Here is an 18,414-nt window from a genome sequence, read left to right as displayed (position 1 = left end):
ACAGCCTCGGAGGTTGTCCTGAGCTTGGGAGTTCAGGGAAAGGGATGCTCTGGATAGCTCAAAAGAATGGCATTTTTCAAGTCAAATTTGTGGAAGGTGATAATAGCTGGAGAGCACTGGCCAGACAGCAGATCCAACAGCTCTCCCACTTCAGCCAGCCGAGCAGAGGATTAACTTGCTCTCAAACACTGCTTGCTACTTGCTTTTATCTCTGTTCTCTGCCATTCACAGCAGCAAATGTGATGCTTCACACCGTTTTCTCACTAAATAAATAAATAAATACATACATAAATAAATAAATCAGGTCAGGAGCTTCCTTTCACAAGAAAGGAGGAATGCTCTGTCACCTTGTAAATCACCCACTACAAGAACAGATGGGCTCACCAAACCCAATCCACAAATGCACCAACCCCTGCATGGCCGCAGTCCTCTGGCCGTGCACAGGAACTGGCAGAAACACCCCCCAATGCACCCGTGCTCGTTTGGATAGCAAGGGCAGGCCTCACTGCCTACGGGTGAAGATTTTAAACTTCACCCTCTGTTCCCAATCAGCACACTTCACTGCAAAACCACAGGCCTACTTCCAATTCTTCCTTCATCCTTTCTTTTCACCACCACTGCACCCTTCTAATAGAGCTGGCAGAAAGGGAGTGTTTAAATGCACAACTTCTTCATCAAAGACGAAAAATTTTGAGCAAGAACAGCGCGTGAAACATTTCCCTAGCATTATCTAAGTCCTTCCATCTCATCAGATACCATACTTCTCTTTTCCCCTCACCTCACCTCCTGGGGACAGGCATTCCTGGAAAGGCAGGTGCAACACACACAAACAACCTGCCCTCGCCAAACTTCTCATCGTACTGAACAGGAGGGAATGTTTGCTTTCCACCTTTCCACTGATCCTCTGCATCTGCTTCTGGAGACTCATATAGAATCACACTTGGGTTTTTCAAACACTTTCACCATTACTGGTTCATGGGCTGCCGTCCAAAGTCAGCATTCATGGCATGTCAGCTGACAGTGCTGCTAATGGACATTGGGACTGATACAAAATACTAAGTCATCTCAACACATTCTAGCTAGGCTGTTTCTTTCAATAATGTGAGTAGCTAAGATTGCAGAAGCAGCTTGCACTGATGGAGAGTGAAAGAACCTTGCGTGACTGAAGCTATTTTGCTCTACTAAGTCTGCTAAGTTATATCACAGTAGGTGATCCACCCATTCCCAAGTTCTAAGAACTGGGAATGGTTCAGGACAAGCACCCATTTCTCACAAGCTTAATTTCCCTAAATATCTGAAATATACAAAAACAAACAAACAAACAAGAAGTCCCAGCAAAAACAATCTCCATTGTAAGGAGGGGAGGAGCAAAACTCAACTAGCTTTCCAGGAACAGCTATGCTGATTCTCAGTGCTGGATGGACACGCTGCACATTGATACGAGCTCTGCAAACTTGTCAGTTTCTGGGAGTGTTGCATAGGTGGATGATGTACCTGTCAGTAGAGCCTGGCTATGAGTTGCTGGCAGAGGAGCTTGCTGAACAACATGAAGAGAACATCCCTCGCCCAAGTTAAGATGGACAAGACAGGGAGGGAAGGAAGAGGGAAGTCCATGAAGCCACGGGTCTTGAAAATTCAGTTTTGTTCTTGGATCCTCTTTTCCTCTGCATGTGGAAAGGCTATACTCCTGGGAGAAAAGGCTGCTCTCCCAGTCCAGTAGAGGTCAACTTGCTTGTTAGCTTGCTTTTGAGGGAGTTGAGATCGCATCCTTGGGCATAACGTTCCCCTTCGTGGAGTTGCTGTGGTGGAGGCAGCAGAGCAGAGCAACTCAACCCACTGCTCAGAGATTCAGCAGATATTCAACATTCCTTCATGTTGGCCAAATCCCAGCATGAGCCCCATGCATCAAAACAGCACTAGAATGGATCAATTTGTCTGGATTCAGGGGCAGATCATTCCGATGAAATGCTGGGCCATGCTCACAACGGTGTAGTTCCACTGGCTTCAGTAAAATTACACTAGGGATGAACATAGCCCATTAATTTCTACTTGAAATGTGACCAAACCCATTTCCCTTTTACCAAAATGCCTTTGGGGAAAACGGTGTTGAGTAGTCTCAGCCCCAGGTTCTAGGAAACTGCTCTAGGTCCCCAAGTATATCTGTCTCAGGCGAGATTCTAGGTCTGCATGCATTACAGGAGATAGTATTACCAAACACAGCTAACACTTAGAGCATGTCCTATTTATGAGATAATATGGATCCATAATACGCATGCAGACCCATATTCATGCAGACCTTATCCTCACCACTGAATATAAATGCAACATAATTAGAAGGACATACCATAAACTGACATAACTGTTTAGTTGCACAGTCTCTGTGTGGTATAGTGATATTCAGACACACACCCTACAGCTACCGCAGCAGCGCAGGAGTACAGTTCAGCAAGGCTGTACCCGGCTGTAAGCAAGGCAGCATCTTGGTGACACTTAGACCATAGTTACTAAAATCATAACTGGAAAGGCTAGGGGAGAACTTCGAAGGTATTATTCCTCACAAGCAATGTTTAACTGACATCAGATGCCACGTAACCTTCTTAAACTTCCATTTACTAAACCTCTTGCAGTCCCCTCCTCATGGGCATTCACCAGAGGTATTAAAGAGCTTTGGAGCCTCTTCAGTATGAGTAGGAAAAGACTGCATAGGAAGAACAGGGATGGATTGGTTCTCTAATCTGTGCATTTCATAGGACAAGGAAAGGTGGGAGGATGTTTCTTTGAAGTCAGGCAAATAGCAGCTTCTCCATCACTCATCCTGAGTATTTGCCTTGTATATGATTCTGGAAGACTAATTAACTGAGGTTTCTTCTCCCTGTCCTACCAAATGTCCCTACAGTTATTCAGCCTGAAAGCCTTCTCTGAAATCTCCTTCTGGAGTGTAGTTTGTGAGACATTTAGTTTGACTTAAAAGGTAACAGCAGGCTGGTTGGTTTCACTGCCTGCTTCCACACTAGCAAAGTACGTGGCACTAACTGGGAAGCTTTCAGTGTGTGTTGAAAGATGGATAAATTGGAGGTGATGTGCATTTGAGTGAGCACCGACTAATCCAGAGTCCCTCACAGACTCACACTCTCTCTCGATCACAATGCTAGAGAGCTTTTAACTATCTGGCAAGTATATTGGCAACAGGAAGAAAGAGCGAGTGGCCAAATCATATTGTCTACCCTTACTGCAGTGGGCAATAGCTCTCTTCTAGGGTTATATTAGTGACCTGAAGCACCAGGAAGAGGAGCTGGCAGCATTCCCACCTCACTTGTCCTGGTATGTGAGGAAACTCTCTAACAAGTGCAATGCCAATGCTGACTCAGCAATGAGTGAGTGATGAATAGGAGAAACAAAGTCCTCTGAAGGTGGAGAACTTTTAGTTATTGCCTCCTCATACTGACAAGCACCCAGATTTCACCCTCCCAGAGCATGCTGCAGGCTGCTTTCCTTCAACGAATGGCAGCAGCTAAACATCCTTTAGTCACTTGGAAAACAACCTCTGCACCAGAAAAGAGGACACTGGCATCTGTTTGCCATGACAGACCAGGTCACTGCTTGCATCTTTGGCCCGGTCTCTCTCACTCAGGCCAGGATAAGAATAGGAGGGATATGCTCTCTACTCAGAAAGAACTTCTGCACCATCAAATAAGCCAAGGTGTCCAGTAAGATCTGGGAAAAGATCTTGCTGGGACTGCTAAAGGGCGGGATGTTGAATCCAGGCACACCTGCTTGTGTTGGTAAGGCCATGGGGAAGAGGAGCAGGGCCAATTACACTCATTAGCCAATGGAGGAGAAGTAATGTGATTTAAGATACAGCAGGTGGAAACCAGGTGACAAAGGATCAGGCTACCATGAGAGGAGCAGACTGAGCCACCAAATGAGCTGCCAAAGGAATCATCACCAGTGACACAGAGACGGCACAGAGCAGGCAGGAGTCCACGGGAAGAGCAGACGCCTGACTACGCTGCCCAGCCCAGCACTGTGCAGGGGGACCAGGCAATGTGCTGGGGGCAGATGGGACCATTTCACCATGCTGAGACTGCGCCCCAGAATGTCCCAGGACAGGACATCTTTAGGAAGCTGTGCCCATAACCTGAGCCACAAGGAAAATTAGTCTCCCTGTGCTCAGCGTGCTAGGGTCCCTTGCTAACACTTACTAGGAAGCCTATCCTTGCACACCCGTTCTGCCAGCTGCTTCCCATGCTGGCAGTGGGAAGGGAGCGCCCAGTTGTCAGTCATAAATTTCCCTGTCTGGCTGGACCAGCTGCCCTCCCATTGCAAGCAGGAGGCAGGAAAGCACAGCCCCAGGTTCAGTCTGTGCTTCAAGCACTTCTCTGCCAGGCCATGAGGCAGCCCCTGCCCTTGCTTCCCAGCTCTGTTCCCCTCCATGCCCAAGCGCCTTCTTCCTTCCTGAGCAGGGCAGTCTCCAGCCTCGAGAGAGCAAGCAGGCTAGAAAGCTACTCCCAATATACACTGCTTGCAAAGCAGCTGCCTGATCTCTTCCCAACTCAAGAAGGGGGAGGGATGTCAAGACAGGAGGATACAGCCCTGCTCATACCCCTCCTACAGTGTCTGGAGCAAAATGGATTGCTGCAAGGACAGAGGCACTTGTCCTCTTTCCTAGAGAGCCTAGGGCAGTTTGCTCCTGTCTGTGCATGCTGGCTGCACTATTCCTCTCATCTGCCTGTAAAAATCAGAGCTCCGTAGGCCTAGAGCCACGAAGGGGCTGTGGTGGGTGCCAGACAGCCCTGAGCACTGTCCTGTTAGCCCACATCAAAGCCACCACTTTGTGACATGCCAGCACTATCTTGTCCGCTCTTAGCGCTTCTTCCCTCAGCCCTGAGGGGCAGCTTTTTGAGAATGGGGTGAGAATTGCCCTTTGGCTTTACAGCAGGGCTAACCTCAGGACAACTTGCAAGCATTTGGGGACATAGAAATAGGCTGCTCTGACAGCTGAATAAGGGGAGACCTTCCTCTCACAATACAGGCACTGCCAAACAGACCTGGGGTCATGTTTTTTGGTCACCTCAGCTGGCTGATATTTGGTGACCTGGGCGCAGCTCCACCAGGTGCTGTGCGGTAGGAAGGCGGAGAATATGAGGAACATATCTCGAAGAAACCCTGGAATGCAGCAGGGAGCACTCTCAAGAGAGATGCCATTTCTCTTCAGGGTGCTGTGCACCTGGCAGTGTCTGTGGAACAAGAACTACGTCAAGAACTACGTCTGGGACCTGGCTGCAGCTGGCACTTTATACTTGGGGCAGGTGTCCAGTAGCAGGAAGAGACTGCATGAATCCCACTGGCCTGAGTGCTGCTATGCCTCAAAGGTACTTCCTTCTACCTGGATAGACCACCTCCAGAATAAATTTTGTGGGTGAAAATGAGGCCATAGGAACTAAATTGAGGCCACTTCAAAAAGCAGCCCAGGAGGAAAACAAACAAACAAACAAACAAAAACAACGGCCAAGGTGCCTGAGAGCAGAATTCCGCTGCAGGTAGGTGCTAAAGGATGGGGGCGCATAAACCCTATTCATCTGTCCCTGTTCTGAGGACTTTGTTTGCCCTACGGTGCTAAAAGACCTGCCAAATCTGGCCATCTGTCCAAAGCGCACTGGAGGCTAGGGATAGAAAGACAAGGCACCGTAGCCTAATTTAAGCAATGTGTGAGAGACTTCAAAGAGCGTATGATGAGAAGGACAAGCGGAACACATTCCCCGCTAATGGCCCACTGCAACTCCACTGACTGAACGTCTCCTCATTCACCATGACATACAAGCATGTATCATCCCCTGAGAGAGTCACGAGGAAGCTCAGCACTGGCCTTGGCTTATGTGAGAGGCCCTTGGAGAGATGAGAATAAGGGCACAGCAAGCCAAATGCAATCACTAAGCAAAAAATTTCTAGTGCAGCCAACAGAGCTGTATCCTCTTTTACCCAGTCTGAATTTGTGCCAGTAACAATGAGAACAAAGAGAGAATGATGTGCCCACACTGGGCATCTTATGCTTCCCTGTTCTCAAAAGAGCCCTCTTATTTAAACCAGCATATAGGTCTGGTAGGGAGTATGGACATAATCATAACAAAACAGACTGAGTTTTGAAGGGACTTTTCAGTTCAAAACGCAACTCTTCGGAGTTCAGCACTTGAGATCCAGGAGGACAAACCGACCTGAAAAGGCAAGAAAACACTGACTAGGACATGCCAGGGCATGAAGATCAGGAGAACAAACCTCTCCGGGGGCAAAGTCACACACAGCCTTACAATTCCTAGACCTGCCAGCAAGGCAGGGCTATTTTATCCTCCAAAACAGATGTGATGTTTGTTACAGAAGGACACCCTGCAATGGGTCTAATTCTAAAACCAGTCCACTAGAGAAACTTCAAAAAAGGACTGATGTGATGGAACATGACATTTGCACCCTCCACAAGACCTGGTAAGTAAAGCATTACAGCAGCATGACCACAGAAACAGACCTTTTATTTAAAACACTGGCAGGAGGAAGCCTCGCTAGTGAGACACAGTGTCTCACTGTTTAGTGTTATATCTCGCCCTTCTGAGATGTATTTGGAGAAAGACACCAAGCTCAAATGACCAGGTGTTAATGGACTTGCTCTTTCGACCCAAGAATTATTGCTTTCAGCAGCGTTTTGGCTCTGGGGATGAGGGAAGAGTGGTGAGGTTGAGGAACGGTGCTGTCTAGAAAAATCACTGGCTGAGTTGGTATCCACACCCTCAAAGAGCTGACTGAAAAGGAGACAGCTTTTCTGAGAACAGGGACACAAGAGATCTGGGCATGCGTTGATGGAAAAGGAAAAGCAGGGTGTCTGTGCGCTGCAGACATGGATGCAAATTCAGCAGCCTGAATGCTCTTTACTCGGTGTAACCGAGATTCTTTCTAGGTGGTTGAGTGTGGTAGCACAGAACTCAGAGCAGACCAACTTGCCCAGACAAGAGCAAGGCAGACAAAGCCAGGGGCCAGTAGGCTAATATGGAGGAGAATTTGACTCACTCTTGACCTGACACCTGTCTGGAAAAAGCTCTGCGTGCAAACTGTTTTTAAGCAGGTTCCCTCCTAATGTGTCCCCAGCGTCACTCTTCATAGCATCCCTCGGGGAAGATGCCTCACTGTCTCCTGACTGGAAGTTCTGTGCCCATGGCAGAGCCTTGGAAAGTGGGGATCATTTTGATCCTTATTCCACTAGCCTGGGCAATATGCACCATATGCTTTAAAATGTCTTTGCTTATCTTCCTCCCCGCCTCTCAGAGCTCCCTGCCAAAACCAGGCTGCCAAAACTCTGAAGATCAAAGTCTGCAGCCAGGAACCAACCTGATTTCATGCAAAATTTAATTTGAAAACATGCACCAACCTGCTGGTCTCTTTTCAATAGTGAACTACAGCTGAACCTACCACAGCCTTCCCTGATGCTTGTCTGAACCAATTAGGACTCAGCTCCAGGGCAGGAAGGGATTTCAGCCAATTCACACACTGTATTTTGCCATGATACCTGTCGAGTGTCATCCTTTCCTCCCTTTCCCAGTTCTCCAGGAGCCTCCTGTTTTCTCTTTCAGCTGAACCCTCCTCCAGCAAGCAGATCTGTGATGCTTGCTGCAGGTCTCCTCAACTCCACCTCAGTTTGCCACATTCATCCCTTCCCCACTGCCTGCCTGCTATAATCCCAAACAGAAAGTCCTTTACCTAGGGTATGCTGATTCTCAGAGCTGGTGTGCTGAAGCTTCCTAAGGAGCCAAGCCCGGGATCCTCTGGAGGTGATGTAATTCCCAACAATAAGAGCAGTATAACAGTCGGAGCATGGTCAAAAAAAAAAAAAAAATGGAGCGGGTAGGGAATGGTGGAGGGGAGGGGAAGAGCTGGATTTGTGGTTTTCTGCCTTTTCTCTAACCTGCCAGTCTGCTCCACGTGCCTGGAGGTCCCAGACTTTTAGGCGCGAGCAGTTAAACACTGCTCCCAAAGGGAACAAGCTGCTGGGCCCATTCCCCTCCATCGTGCAAGGGGTCTCACTCCGGCGTGGTAGCAGGGGTGGTCGCAGGTACAGCAGGGTACTTTCTGGTGGCTGCCGTTTCCTCGGAGCACAAGCTAGCATGGAGACAGAGCTAGGAGGCAAAGCACTCCCTTCCCTGCATCAGGTCTGTCTTTTCATTCCCCTCCTTGAATTTGATGCCATGACTTATGGTTTCTGGAGGGTGTTTTTTTGTTTTGTTTTGTTTTGTTTTGTTTTTGTATGTTGTGGATGATCTGGAGTTCTGTGCCATGCCACGGACAGCACTGTCATTCATCCCTCCATGAGGTCAGAGCCACTGTGGGGGCAACTTTTGCTGACCGCCAGAGTGAGAGGCTGGGTCCACTCCACCCTGCCTCACCCTCCTAGGCCATTTCCTTCCCCTGCACTATTCTCCTCACATCCACACCGGCCCAGGCCAGGCAATCCCCAAGGAGATCTCACTGCCCTCTGTTCTCACAGTGAGGTCTCCACACAGGATCCATTGCGATGGAGGTGACGGTGGTCATGGTTCAGGCAGCCTTCGTTGCGGTGAACGATGAGGATGGGGAAGTAGAGGGCGTCCTGGTAAGGAGGGGGATCTTCCTCCTCCACAGTGACCTGGCTGGAGAGGCGGGTCTGCTCCGTGGGGCAGCTCTGCTCGTTCAGGCTCCCACTCCGGCTCTGCCAGAGGCAGCTGCGCCGGGAGCCGTACAGGCGGCCCAGCGAGAAGCGGCTGCTGCTGAAGGGGATCCTGGGGCTGCCATTGCAGATGCTCAGGGCGCTGCGGGAGAAGATGGAAGAGCTGCTTATAGTCCTGTGGCACCGCTCGCAGTTCTGACGATAGCCCCCATAGCGGCAAGCAGAGTAGCTCGTACAGCCAGAGAGCCCCACCAAGTCCATCAGGACCGCTTCCGAGTAGCTGGGGACCAGCTGCTGGTTGGATCGGATGTGCCACTCCAGCTCAGTGCTGTCCACTGTGTTGACACGGGGCATCCTCCGGCAGAAGGAGCGCTCCTCGGCTGGTGTCACCGCCACATAGTCAAACCCAAAGAGTTTCTCCACATGGTAGTGGACGTAAGAGGTGCGATACTCATTTAGCACCCGCAGAGGCCAGGATAGGGTCAGCAGGGCAGCCACCCAAAAGACATAGTGGGATACATACCAAGGCAGGTTGTCTGGGTCAGAAAAGGCCACCATATATTCCTTGAAGTCCACGTTTTTCAGGTGCATCCCCTCCCTGGCCTCCATGTAGTCATCCAGGCCCTCATTCTCTGTGAAGAAGCGGGCCCGCTGGGTCAAGTATGAGTTCTCTGATTCCACATTGGCAAAACTGAAACACTTGGTGAAGCGGAGTCGCGTGGCCGGGTAGCTCTCTAAGTCAATGAGGTCCTTGGAGATGTCCTTAACTCCACAATTGGAATAGTCAAACTCGGCCTCTGCCACATGGGTGTTGACCCGCTCATGATACACTTGGGTTGTGGTGTAGGCATCCCCATTGCGATAGCGGGTAACCTGTCGGGTCCTCCGGACGTAGTGGTAGCTGATGGCTTTCCACCAGATGCAGGGGGTTGCCTGCTGCATCCGCTGGACACGCTCGTGCACACTCTCCACATCTACCTTGTATTGCAGCTCGTTGCGCGTGTAGCAGTGCCAGCACTCCACCAGGTATACCACGTAGAGCATCACCAGGAAGGCCAAGGGGATGTAGACATAGCCGTTGGAGCATGGGCTGTCATGGTACATCATGGACTTGCCCTTGTAAGCGCTGTCAAAGGTCAGACGGGTCACCTTGGTGACGTGGCACCAGGTCATGGCTCCCATGCAGCCGTACATGAGGAGTGACAGCAGAAGGCATTTCCAGTGGGACTCTCGGCACAGGGACTTGCTGAGGGATTGCTTCACTGGACGTTGCTGCTCCAGAGAACCAGGGAGAAGGAGAGAGAAAGCAAGAGAAGTCAGTAGCCTGCAGCAGAAAGGGGAAGGCAAGCAGGGGAAAAGGTAGCATCTATAGCTCCCCAAATGGAGAACAGGACAGCAGAACTTGTTGGACTCCTAAACTCAGCCAGCAGGCTGGAGGCCAAGGACTCTCCTGAGATGACAGTCCCACAGAGAGGGTTGCTGTCTCCTTCCCTCTTTGCCAAAGGCACCACATTCCCCTTGCTGTGCTCAGTCCCTCCCAGATTGCTATCAACAGCAACATGCAAGTTTGTCCTACCAGGACAGCAGAAGGGGCCTGGGGTGCATATGAAAATGGAGAGATCTCCAGCAGCTGGGTAGGCCTCTGTTTCACAATGGTGATGTCCACAGCAACATTCAGCAGCCCAAAGGACTCTTGGAATGCTTGTAAAGTGCTTTATAAACCACAGAAACAGGAAAACGCTTTTCCATAACTAAAATGCAGTCACCTCTTGTATGAGAGAAAGCAAATATCGAATAACATCCTAAAAGGTGTTCAGACTGGAAGTGAAAAACACTCTTCATCTGCAAAAAATGCAGAGAGGCAGTAGGCAAGGCATGGCTGGTGGCAAATGTAATTGGTTTCAAGTGGGATTCAAGTGTGAAAAGCTGGCCTTGAAGGAAAACTGGTCCGAGGTCTTTAGTAGCAGACCATCTGCAGAACATCTGCAATAGGACTGCCCTAAGACACTGTACCAATGTGTTCACTACATAAACCATGCAGGGTTTGATAAAGACCTTGAAAAATCCTGCTTAAGGAAGTCTCTCTTACATTCTGCTACAGCATAGAATCTCAAATATTGATCCAGTATTTGCCTGTTTGGTCAGTGAGACCCGACATTATCAAACCCAAAGGGAGAAGAATACAAAGAGGTTATTTGCTTTCTTGGACAAGTGACAACATAAACTTTATGCAACAAGTGTGTCATCCAGCACAGAGATCTCCAATGGTATGTCCTGAGAGAAGAGGCTAGAACCCCAGGCTTGTGCAGCTGCCACAAAATTCACTGAGCTTTGCTTTCTTTCTCCAACAGCATGCAGCATGGGATCAGGCATGCCTTTCTTTCTGGGATGTCTTATGTCCTGAACTCATTTATCCTCTGGAAGTCAATGCCTCAACACATCAGAGGCTGTATTGCCTTTGTCTGAGCCCACTTCTCCATTTGCAGGGACTTAAGGCAGCTGTAATGATGCTGCTCGTGGCCCCATCTCTCCTTCGTACATGAACGTACCTGGCTGGAGAGCCAGCTGGCTCAGTGCAGGTACACGACAGGGCAACAGGAGCCTGACACATTGGTCTGAGTACTGAGAACTTCCTGGAGCTGATGGATTAAAACCTCTGGGTCATGTAGCCCCTGATTCTAGCCTGGGACAGGACTCCTGTCTCTCAACAGGTTCTGTCATTCTTTCTGCCGGTTTCCCTAGGACCAAGAAGTCAAGAGCTCCACAAAGCTTCCTGTGCATACTAACGGCTGCCAACTGGGTGAGCCCCTGGCAAAGATAGCGCTGTCTAATCTCCAGAAAGGGAAAATAGTCCCTCACACTCCTAGATGTCAGGGATCACTCCATCACGCCTAGGCAAAATAAATAAATAAATAAATAAAAGTCTCATTTTTTTCCCTCTCTGTCACTTCCTACTACTCTCTTCAGTTACTCTCCCTTCCTTCTTTATTTAAGTGCAGATGAAGGGCTGAGGTGCCCTGTCAACCCAGTGCAGGGAGGGAAATCTCCAGAGGTGGCTACATTTCAGTGGCTACTGAACAATGCTTCCCTGTTCCAAACTTCTTCCAGATAATCCTACTCCCTTGCTTCTGTTTTCTCTCTGTAGTTCCTAGGACCGCTGGGCTGGGCTGGGACCAGGCTCCTTGATATGTTACTTGCTGTGCAAACAAGCAAAGATGTGACAAGAAGCAGATCCGCAGAGACTGCAGAGACCAGGAAATGCTAGACCTCAGGTTGGCATATCTGGACTGAGTAGCACCACAGCTCCTGCAGATGCTGCTATTATTTCTCAGGGTCCCTGGGAGATATAATCTACAAGCAGTTGTATGAATTTAGGTTTCTCAAACAAAGCCTGCTTGCCCATTTCATCTGGGCTCTGTGGGCTGCCCAGCACAGGCACAGCCCCACTGCTCCCCAGACCACGAGACCTCTGAAATCTTTTACCCATTCAAGGATCCCAGAGTGCTTAATGGATTCATGATGCCAGAGAGAGGGATCATTTTCATTTGCTGCAGGAAAAGGAGAATTAAAGACGGAACCACAGGTGACAAATCTGCTGGCAGGTCTAGGAACAGATCTAGACCTCCTCTTCTCCAAGTACTCCCTGCTCTTCTCTGTGGGTTGCTCCCCTAGAGCCCTACGTGCTCATCTTTCCTCCCTGCACCTTGCCAAAGCTTGGGCCTCCCCATGCCAGTAGGACTTCTGCCACTGTGATTAGCAGGGCTGGATCTGGCCCAGATCTCTGACAGAGGTTTACCTCTTGCAGGCAGTGAGCTTCCCCTTCTCCCATCCCCAGCAGCCAGCCTTTGATGAGCGGAGCACACAGCCATGTGCAGACAGCACATCAAAAGGGACCGCTGCCGAGGGGTCTGGCAGCAAGGGGAAAGATGGCACATCCCCGTGGGGTCCCAAGCATCAAGAGTGCTGAGCCATCCCTCGTCTAAGGCAACGAGCTGACAGCAAGAGCTGTCAGAGAGCAGAGACACAGAGCCCAGAAAAGGCACCTGGGGTGGTGCTGGTCTCCAGGCAACAGGGAGAGGTGCAGGATGGCTCTGCCCTGGGAGCTTCACTGCTGGCGTGAACAGCACAAGGTCTTCCCTGTGCCCCACAGCTGCAGCAGCATCGTACCTGAGGTCATGGGAGAGGAGGGAACCCAAGGGAGGAGAAACGGGAGCAGGGAAGGGAAGGGGAGATAGCAAGTGGAAAAGGCTGTGCGAGCTGCATCCAGCTTCTCAGCTCAGGCCTGTACTGCAGTTACACGGGTCTCTCAGATGCCCCCGTGCTTTGCTCCCCTGCCCCAATGCAGCAAGGCTCTCCTGCACTGCACTGCTGTGCCACTATGGAGGCTGCTGAAGGTTTTGCCCCGCAAAGCGGCCCTCTGCACTGCCCCTCTTTCCCAGCAGCAGCATGAGGCTCTTTGCTTGGCATGAGGCTCTTTCCCTGGCACGAGGCTCTAAAGATGCAGCTCGGTTGGAGGGTAGAAAGCACGGGGTCTGATCAGGGGCCTCAGGGAGAAAGGAGACATGCACTCGCCCCGGCATATATATGGGGTGACTGGGCTTTAATAGAAACATTCTTTGTTCAGGGAAGTTCTGCAAATGGAGCATAAGGAATAAGGCAGAGCATTCAGTCTGTTCATTTGGTAAGTTGAGGAAGGGGCTCCCAGCCAGCAGGGAGATAGGCCAGGTCGGTCTGGGAAGAGCTGATCCCGTGTTCCCTCACTCCCTGGCCCCTCACACCCTGCACTGGCCGTGCTCAGGGGACAGGCAGTGCTCGCTGCAGCCCTGCAGAGATCCAGGCCACCTCTGAGATCCCATTGCAGCTACCTGCCCAGGCATGGCAGCAGGGGGAATGATGCAGCAGAGGCTTCATTCCAGGAACTGTGTTAGCAGGGCTCTAGTCCACACATTAGTCTCCTCCTAAGACTACGCAGCATTTAGATACTGCAGCGCTTTTACAGGGTCACACTAACCCCTGCTGTAAACTGTTTGCAGTCTGGTTTTGTTGCAGCCTTCTGAGGTAAAACACATATGCATCAGCTGCTCCAGTGGGGTCTCTGAAACCAGCCCAAAGCTGATGAGGTGCCAGTAACAGGGGATACAACCACAGCAGAGATGGGGGAGGAGCCAGCTGCAGAGCCGAACCTCAGGAGGAACTGCAGCATCCTAGCTCCTCTCCCTGCCTGTAAAGGAGCACAGGAGCAAGCAGCCAGATCCAGCTTCCCCCCAGGAGCAGCTCAATAAGGTCGCCTCCCCAAGCTCTTAGCTACCTTGGAGAAACCCAGAAGGGCAAACAAGCAAGCATGCAGATGAGAAAGCTGGGGACAGCAAAATCCTTTCTGTCCCAGAACAGGGTCACTCAGAGGAGTGGAATCCATGCTGTAAATGCCATTGTGATCTCCCTGCTGCAGTCTGAAGGAACGAGGTGAAGGCTTCACCCTGCTTCACTGTAAGCAGGGCTCCCTCCAGTTGGGATCACCTGGAGCCTCTCCCATCACTCTGGCTTGAACACTGGTGGGTGGTAGGCAGCTCCCCTTTTGCCGGTGTACCTAAACATCTTGGTCACGTTGGAGGGCAGGACTGGGTCAGCCACAGCTTGGCCAATGCCTTGGTGCGAATCCTGTCAACTACCTTTTCTTCTCGGTGCTTCGGATCCCTCCATCGTGTAAAACACAGTAGATGATCCAGGTACCTAGGAGCCAACTTCCAACATGCATATATATAACATGCAGTTGGTAAAGGCAAGGGGTACATTATTGCCACAGCCTCACTGGGCTCACTCAACGGGTCTGATATTACCCCCCAGAGAAGCGAGACAGTGTCCCCTCCTTGTCCTGACTGCTCTGGGGTGAACAGGAAGGGGTGGAGGGGATCACTTGTGAAAAGACACAAAGCCAGCAGAGATGCTCACAGTGAACGGGGCAGAGGCAGTAAAATGGGAGCATCACTGCCTGGGCTAACCTTCTTTAGACATCTCCTGATATTGAGACCTGGCGAATCCTCTTCTAAAAGAAGCCACAAGGGGACAAACCTGCCCGGAACCCAAGTGGCTAAGTACGTGGACAGAAATATCTACACCAACTCCATCACCCCTATCTCTATGACCCTAAACTTTGAACACTGAACTCCTGAAGTCCTTCAAGCCCTACAGTCTTCTTGGCAACATCCCTGGCCACATCTATAGCCCCTCCACTTAACAAGTGTACCCAGGCCCCTCCCTTCCTGTGCCTCTTGCCTGCCTCTCCCAGCCTGAGGTCTTCATCCCCAGAACTCTAAGCCCAGGGCCACAGGGTTACATGCCATAGAGGTTGCCCCTACAGGGCTTAAAATGAATGAAAAGCCCCCTGAACAGTAGCTCAAAGGTCCAGGTAGCTCCTAAGGGCAAGCCTGTGGCAGCAGCTTGCAGAAGACTCCAGTGGGACTGCTTAACATCAGTTATCATGGCTCTGCCCTGCAGATTTGCTCACATCATGAAACAGTTTAATATGCCTTGTCCCCTTTAACATCAGATCCCCAGGACAAGGCAGGCAGGATGGCTACAGTCACTTCTGGGAACTGCCAGCACCTTCCAAAGCACTGGACAGATACGAACAACCCCCGCACAGGATGGTACCAGTAAATCCCCAAATCATGCTCTATATGCCCAGATTCGGGGACTATCTGCCTTGAAGAAACAGCTGGCTTAGTCTCAGGTTGGCAGGGCTGCCAACTGCAGAGAAAAGAGGAAGGCTAAGCATCTAGGAGCCAGGGAATCCTGCCAGCAGGCAGTTCCTGCAATAGTATCAAGGTCTCCATTTTACAAGCAATGTAGAAAAGGACTATTCATTCTATGGGATCTCACCTGAGCAGTAGGGACAAGGGAATTTTTAGCTTGTTCCCAGGCTTAGGAGCTTGTTTTGTGACTTTTCACATCCCCCCAGGCAGAAATCCATCTCTGAGTGATATTCAACTCAGCACTGGTAAGTGTTGGTGCATACATGTGATGCCAAGAGGAACCAGGGGCTCAGACTGCACAGAAGCCCGTCTGAAGCCCACTCTGGCTTGCTTCTTACCTTGCTGGGGCTAGCTGGGCAGCACCTGAAGCCTTGCAGGGCTATGCCAAAATGGACAGGACAGGACAGGACAGAACTCTTTCCCCTTTGCTAGTCCCCAGGTATCTCTTCCAGCTGCTTGCTAGTTGTGGCCCAAAAGCCCATGCAAGCGGCCTTCAGGAATGCTCCCTGGATGCTCATCAGTATTGACAGCAGCTGTGGCTCCTGACAGGAACAGGAACATCCCATTGCTGGGGGAAGTGAGGTCTTACACAAGCACTGTAAGAGAGCAGGAACATCCTTCCCCCCTCCTCTCGATACTTCTAGGGACAAGAGGATAAATGTAGATCAGTCCATGAATCTGAGTTCCCCATATCATGCCACTAAGGTGCATCGGAGAAAACACAAGCAAGCATAGACACCGAAGCAGAGGTGAAGCTTCCTCCTCCTCTACTGGCTGCTCCATGTAGAAGTCTGTGACAGCTGCTGGCTGAGGGAAGTGTGCCCTTAGCCTAAGCAGCACAGGTCAGAGGCTCGAGCCCTTCTGGCTGCTCCCGCACTGTAAGACTAAACTGACACCCTGGTTGGCAGCCACAACAGAACAATCTTCTCGTAATCCCTGTGAGGCAGGGGATGGTGTGGGCAAGGGAAACTGACCCTGGCAATGCCCCCACTACACTTGTTTCATCCAGACTGGCTCTCTTCCTGGCACTTCTCAAAAGCCCCTGCTCTGTCTCCTGTATGGCACTAATTCATAAAAACAGACAGCTAAGGAGCACAGGTTCATCTGAAACACCACCACACTCAGCTACCCCAGAGGGAACCCAGAAGTACCAGAGCCAGTTCAGGGCACAGAAGGTGAGAAATTGCTCCAGCATGGCATAAGCATATGCTTACTCTAGGAAATCACCTCACAGTTTAGCTACAATGGTCCCGATCTGCTTGGAGACCCTAGGCTCAGGAGCAGCTTAACGGTAGTAGGAAATAAAGAACATCAGCAAGGAGGAATATAAATAACTGTAGCTTCCCAGTCCTTGAACCACGTATTCCTCTCTCACAATTATTTTTATCTAAATATAAGCCTGTATATGTAGACTAACTAACTACGTGCTGCATGTTCTTCCTAAGCCACAGGGAGAGAAGATGCTGTGATTATGCAGCACTTGCCAACTGCAGATCCTCAAGCAGCAGAGGACGAGCAATGCGCCAGCTTCCAGGCACCCACAGCAAACTGCCCTTTGAGCTGCGTATTCACAGGTGAGGAGGACAGCTCACCTAGCCAGGGTAACACTGCTCTTCCTACGCTACCTGGATGTTCACTGGATGCTATTGCCCCCCATGGTGAAAGGCAGCTCTTCCCAACCCGTGCAGTTGCTTTCATTCCTCCTCGGAACCCCAACCTGCAAGCATGGTATGTGGTGGTAAACAGAGGGGCTCGCACACTTGCGTCCCCTGTGCTGCCCCCTATGCACAGCCCACGCTGCTGCCTGGACTCCCGAAAAGCCATTAGCCAGGGGGAATTGCAGTTCACCTGCAGGCGAAGCTGTGCTGCTATCCAGTCTCCCCTAGTCGGGCAGTCTGCCCTGTCCTCCGGAGCCAACCGTCCGCCAGGGTCAACCCCAGGACTCCGCGTGTCCCCAAGCCCTCTCCCTGCTGCCAGCCCAGCCTTTCCCAGGTACCTGTGCTACCTCCGGGCCACAGGGGAGGCAGCTGGGGGGTCTCCCGTATTCATTTTTACCAAGTACCTCTTCCTATTGCTGCAAGCCAGCACCCGCTCAAGGCAGTGCTTTTATCAAGGCAGGATCTTCTCTTTTCCTCCTAAAGCCCAACCAACCCCCTGCCTCGCTGCCGTCCGTGCCTTCCCTCGCCATGCCGGCATCTCCGCTCCTCCCGGGCGCACGAGGCACGAGCTCCAGAGCCATCGCAGCGAGAGCCGGACAGAAACCCGGGCACGGGCGGAGAGGGGGGCCAGGCGGAGGGGTGGCCCCGGGCGGCGCGAAGCAGAGCGAGGACACGCGGGCTGGTGTCCCCCGCCGAGGCGCGCAGCAGCCCCTGGGGAGGCACCTGCGCCTGCCGTGTCCTCGGCTCCCCTCGCCCCCGCGCCGGGGCTGCCCCGTGGGGGCCCGGGGGGCGCCGCTCGCTCCTCACCTCCTCTCGGGCCCCCTCCGCCTCCTCCGCGGGCACCGACGTGCTGCTGCCTCCCTCGCTGGCCGCGGCCGCCGAGGCCGGCGGGGACATGGCGGCGGCGGGGGCGCCCCGCGGGCGCTGCCTCCGGGCTGCGCAGCAGGGCCGGCCGCAGCCGCATTATCCCGCGCCGAGCCGGGCGCCGCGCGGCCGGGGGCGCGGCGGGCGGCGCGGCCGCATGGCCCGAGCCCGGCACGGCAGCGGCGGCAGCAGCTCCGCCGCCCGCCGGCCCCCGGCGCCGCCGCCGCCGCAGCGCAGCGCGACTCGCGCGGGGCGGCGCGGGGCGGGCGCGGCGGCGGGGGCAGGGCCGCCCAGCGGAGGCGCCGCCGAGGAGCGAGGATAACGGAGCGGCGGCGCCCGCCCCGCGCGGGGCCCCCGGTCACCTTGAGGCGGCGGCGCGGGGCGCGGTGGGGCCGGGGGGCGGCCTCGTCCCTCCCGCCTCAGCCCCCCGTGTGCCCCCTCGGGCCTGGCAGCGCGG

General features: G+C 52.2%; 1 protein-coding gene and 1 long non-coding RNA gene across 2 annotated transcripts; both read right to left on the bottom strand.

Moving 5' to 3' along the window:
• Positions 1-1,030: 1,030 nt before the first annotated feature.
• LOC104567209 (uncharacterized) lies at positions 1,031-8,009 on the bottom strand. Its single transcript, XR_728493.2, has 2 exons — positions 7,741-8,009; positions 1,031-2,018 (listed from the first exon to the last, which is right to left on the bottom strand). It is a non-coding gene; the product is annotated as an uncharacterized LOC104567209 (long non-coding RNA).
• A 165-nt stretch (positions 8,010-8,174) lies between these two features.
• On the bottom strand, positions 8,175-18,025 carry TMEM151B (transmembrane protein 151B). Its single transcript, XM_088524221.1, has 2 exons — positions 17,901-18,025; positions 8,175-9,955 (listed from the first exon to the last, which is right to left on the bottom strand). The coding sequence occupies exons 1-2, from the start codon at positions 17,988-17,990 to the stop codon at positions 8,519-8,521; spliced, it is 1,527 nt and encodes a 508-aa protein (XP_088380347.1). The 5' UTR covers positions 17,991-18,025; the 3' UTR covers positions 8,175-8,518.
• Between the last annotated feature and the right edge of the window lie 389 nt (positions 18,026-18,414).

The sequence above is a fragment of the Tinamus guttatus genome, unplaced genomic scaffold (assembly GCF_059628265.1).
Source record: "Tinamus guttatus ecotype Peru unplaced genomic scaffold, ASM5962826v1 Tinamus_guttatus_pri_ptg000208l, whole genome shotgun sequence".
Lineage (NCBI taxonomy): Eukaryota > Metazoa > Chordata > Aves > Tinamiformes > Tinamidae > Tinamus > Tinamus guttatus.
The sequence above is the reverse complement of the archived record's forward strand: the minus strand, read 5'-3'. Positions and strand labels throughout refer to the sequence as shown.

What these genes read in the sequence shown, in the direction of transcription:
- TMEM151B (XM_088524221.1), bottom strand. Translation starts at nt 17,990, where the DNA reads ATGTCCCCGCCGGCCTCGGCGGCCGCGGCCAGCGAGGGAGGCAGCAGC. An exon ending in CGGAGGGGGCCCGAGAGGAG is followed by an intron (nt 9,956 to 17,900) that starts GTGAGGAGCGAG and finishes TCTCTGGAGCAG; the next exon opens with CAACGTCCAGTGAAGCAATC.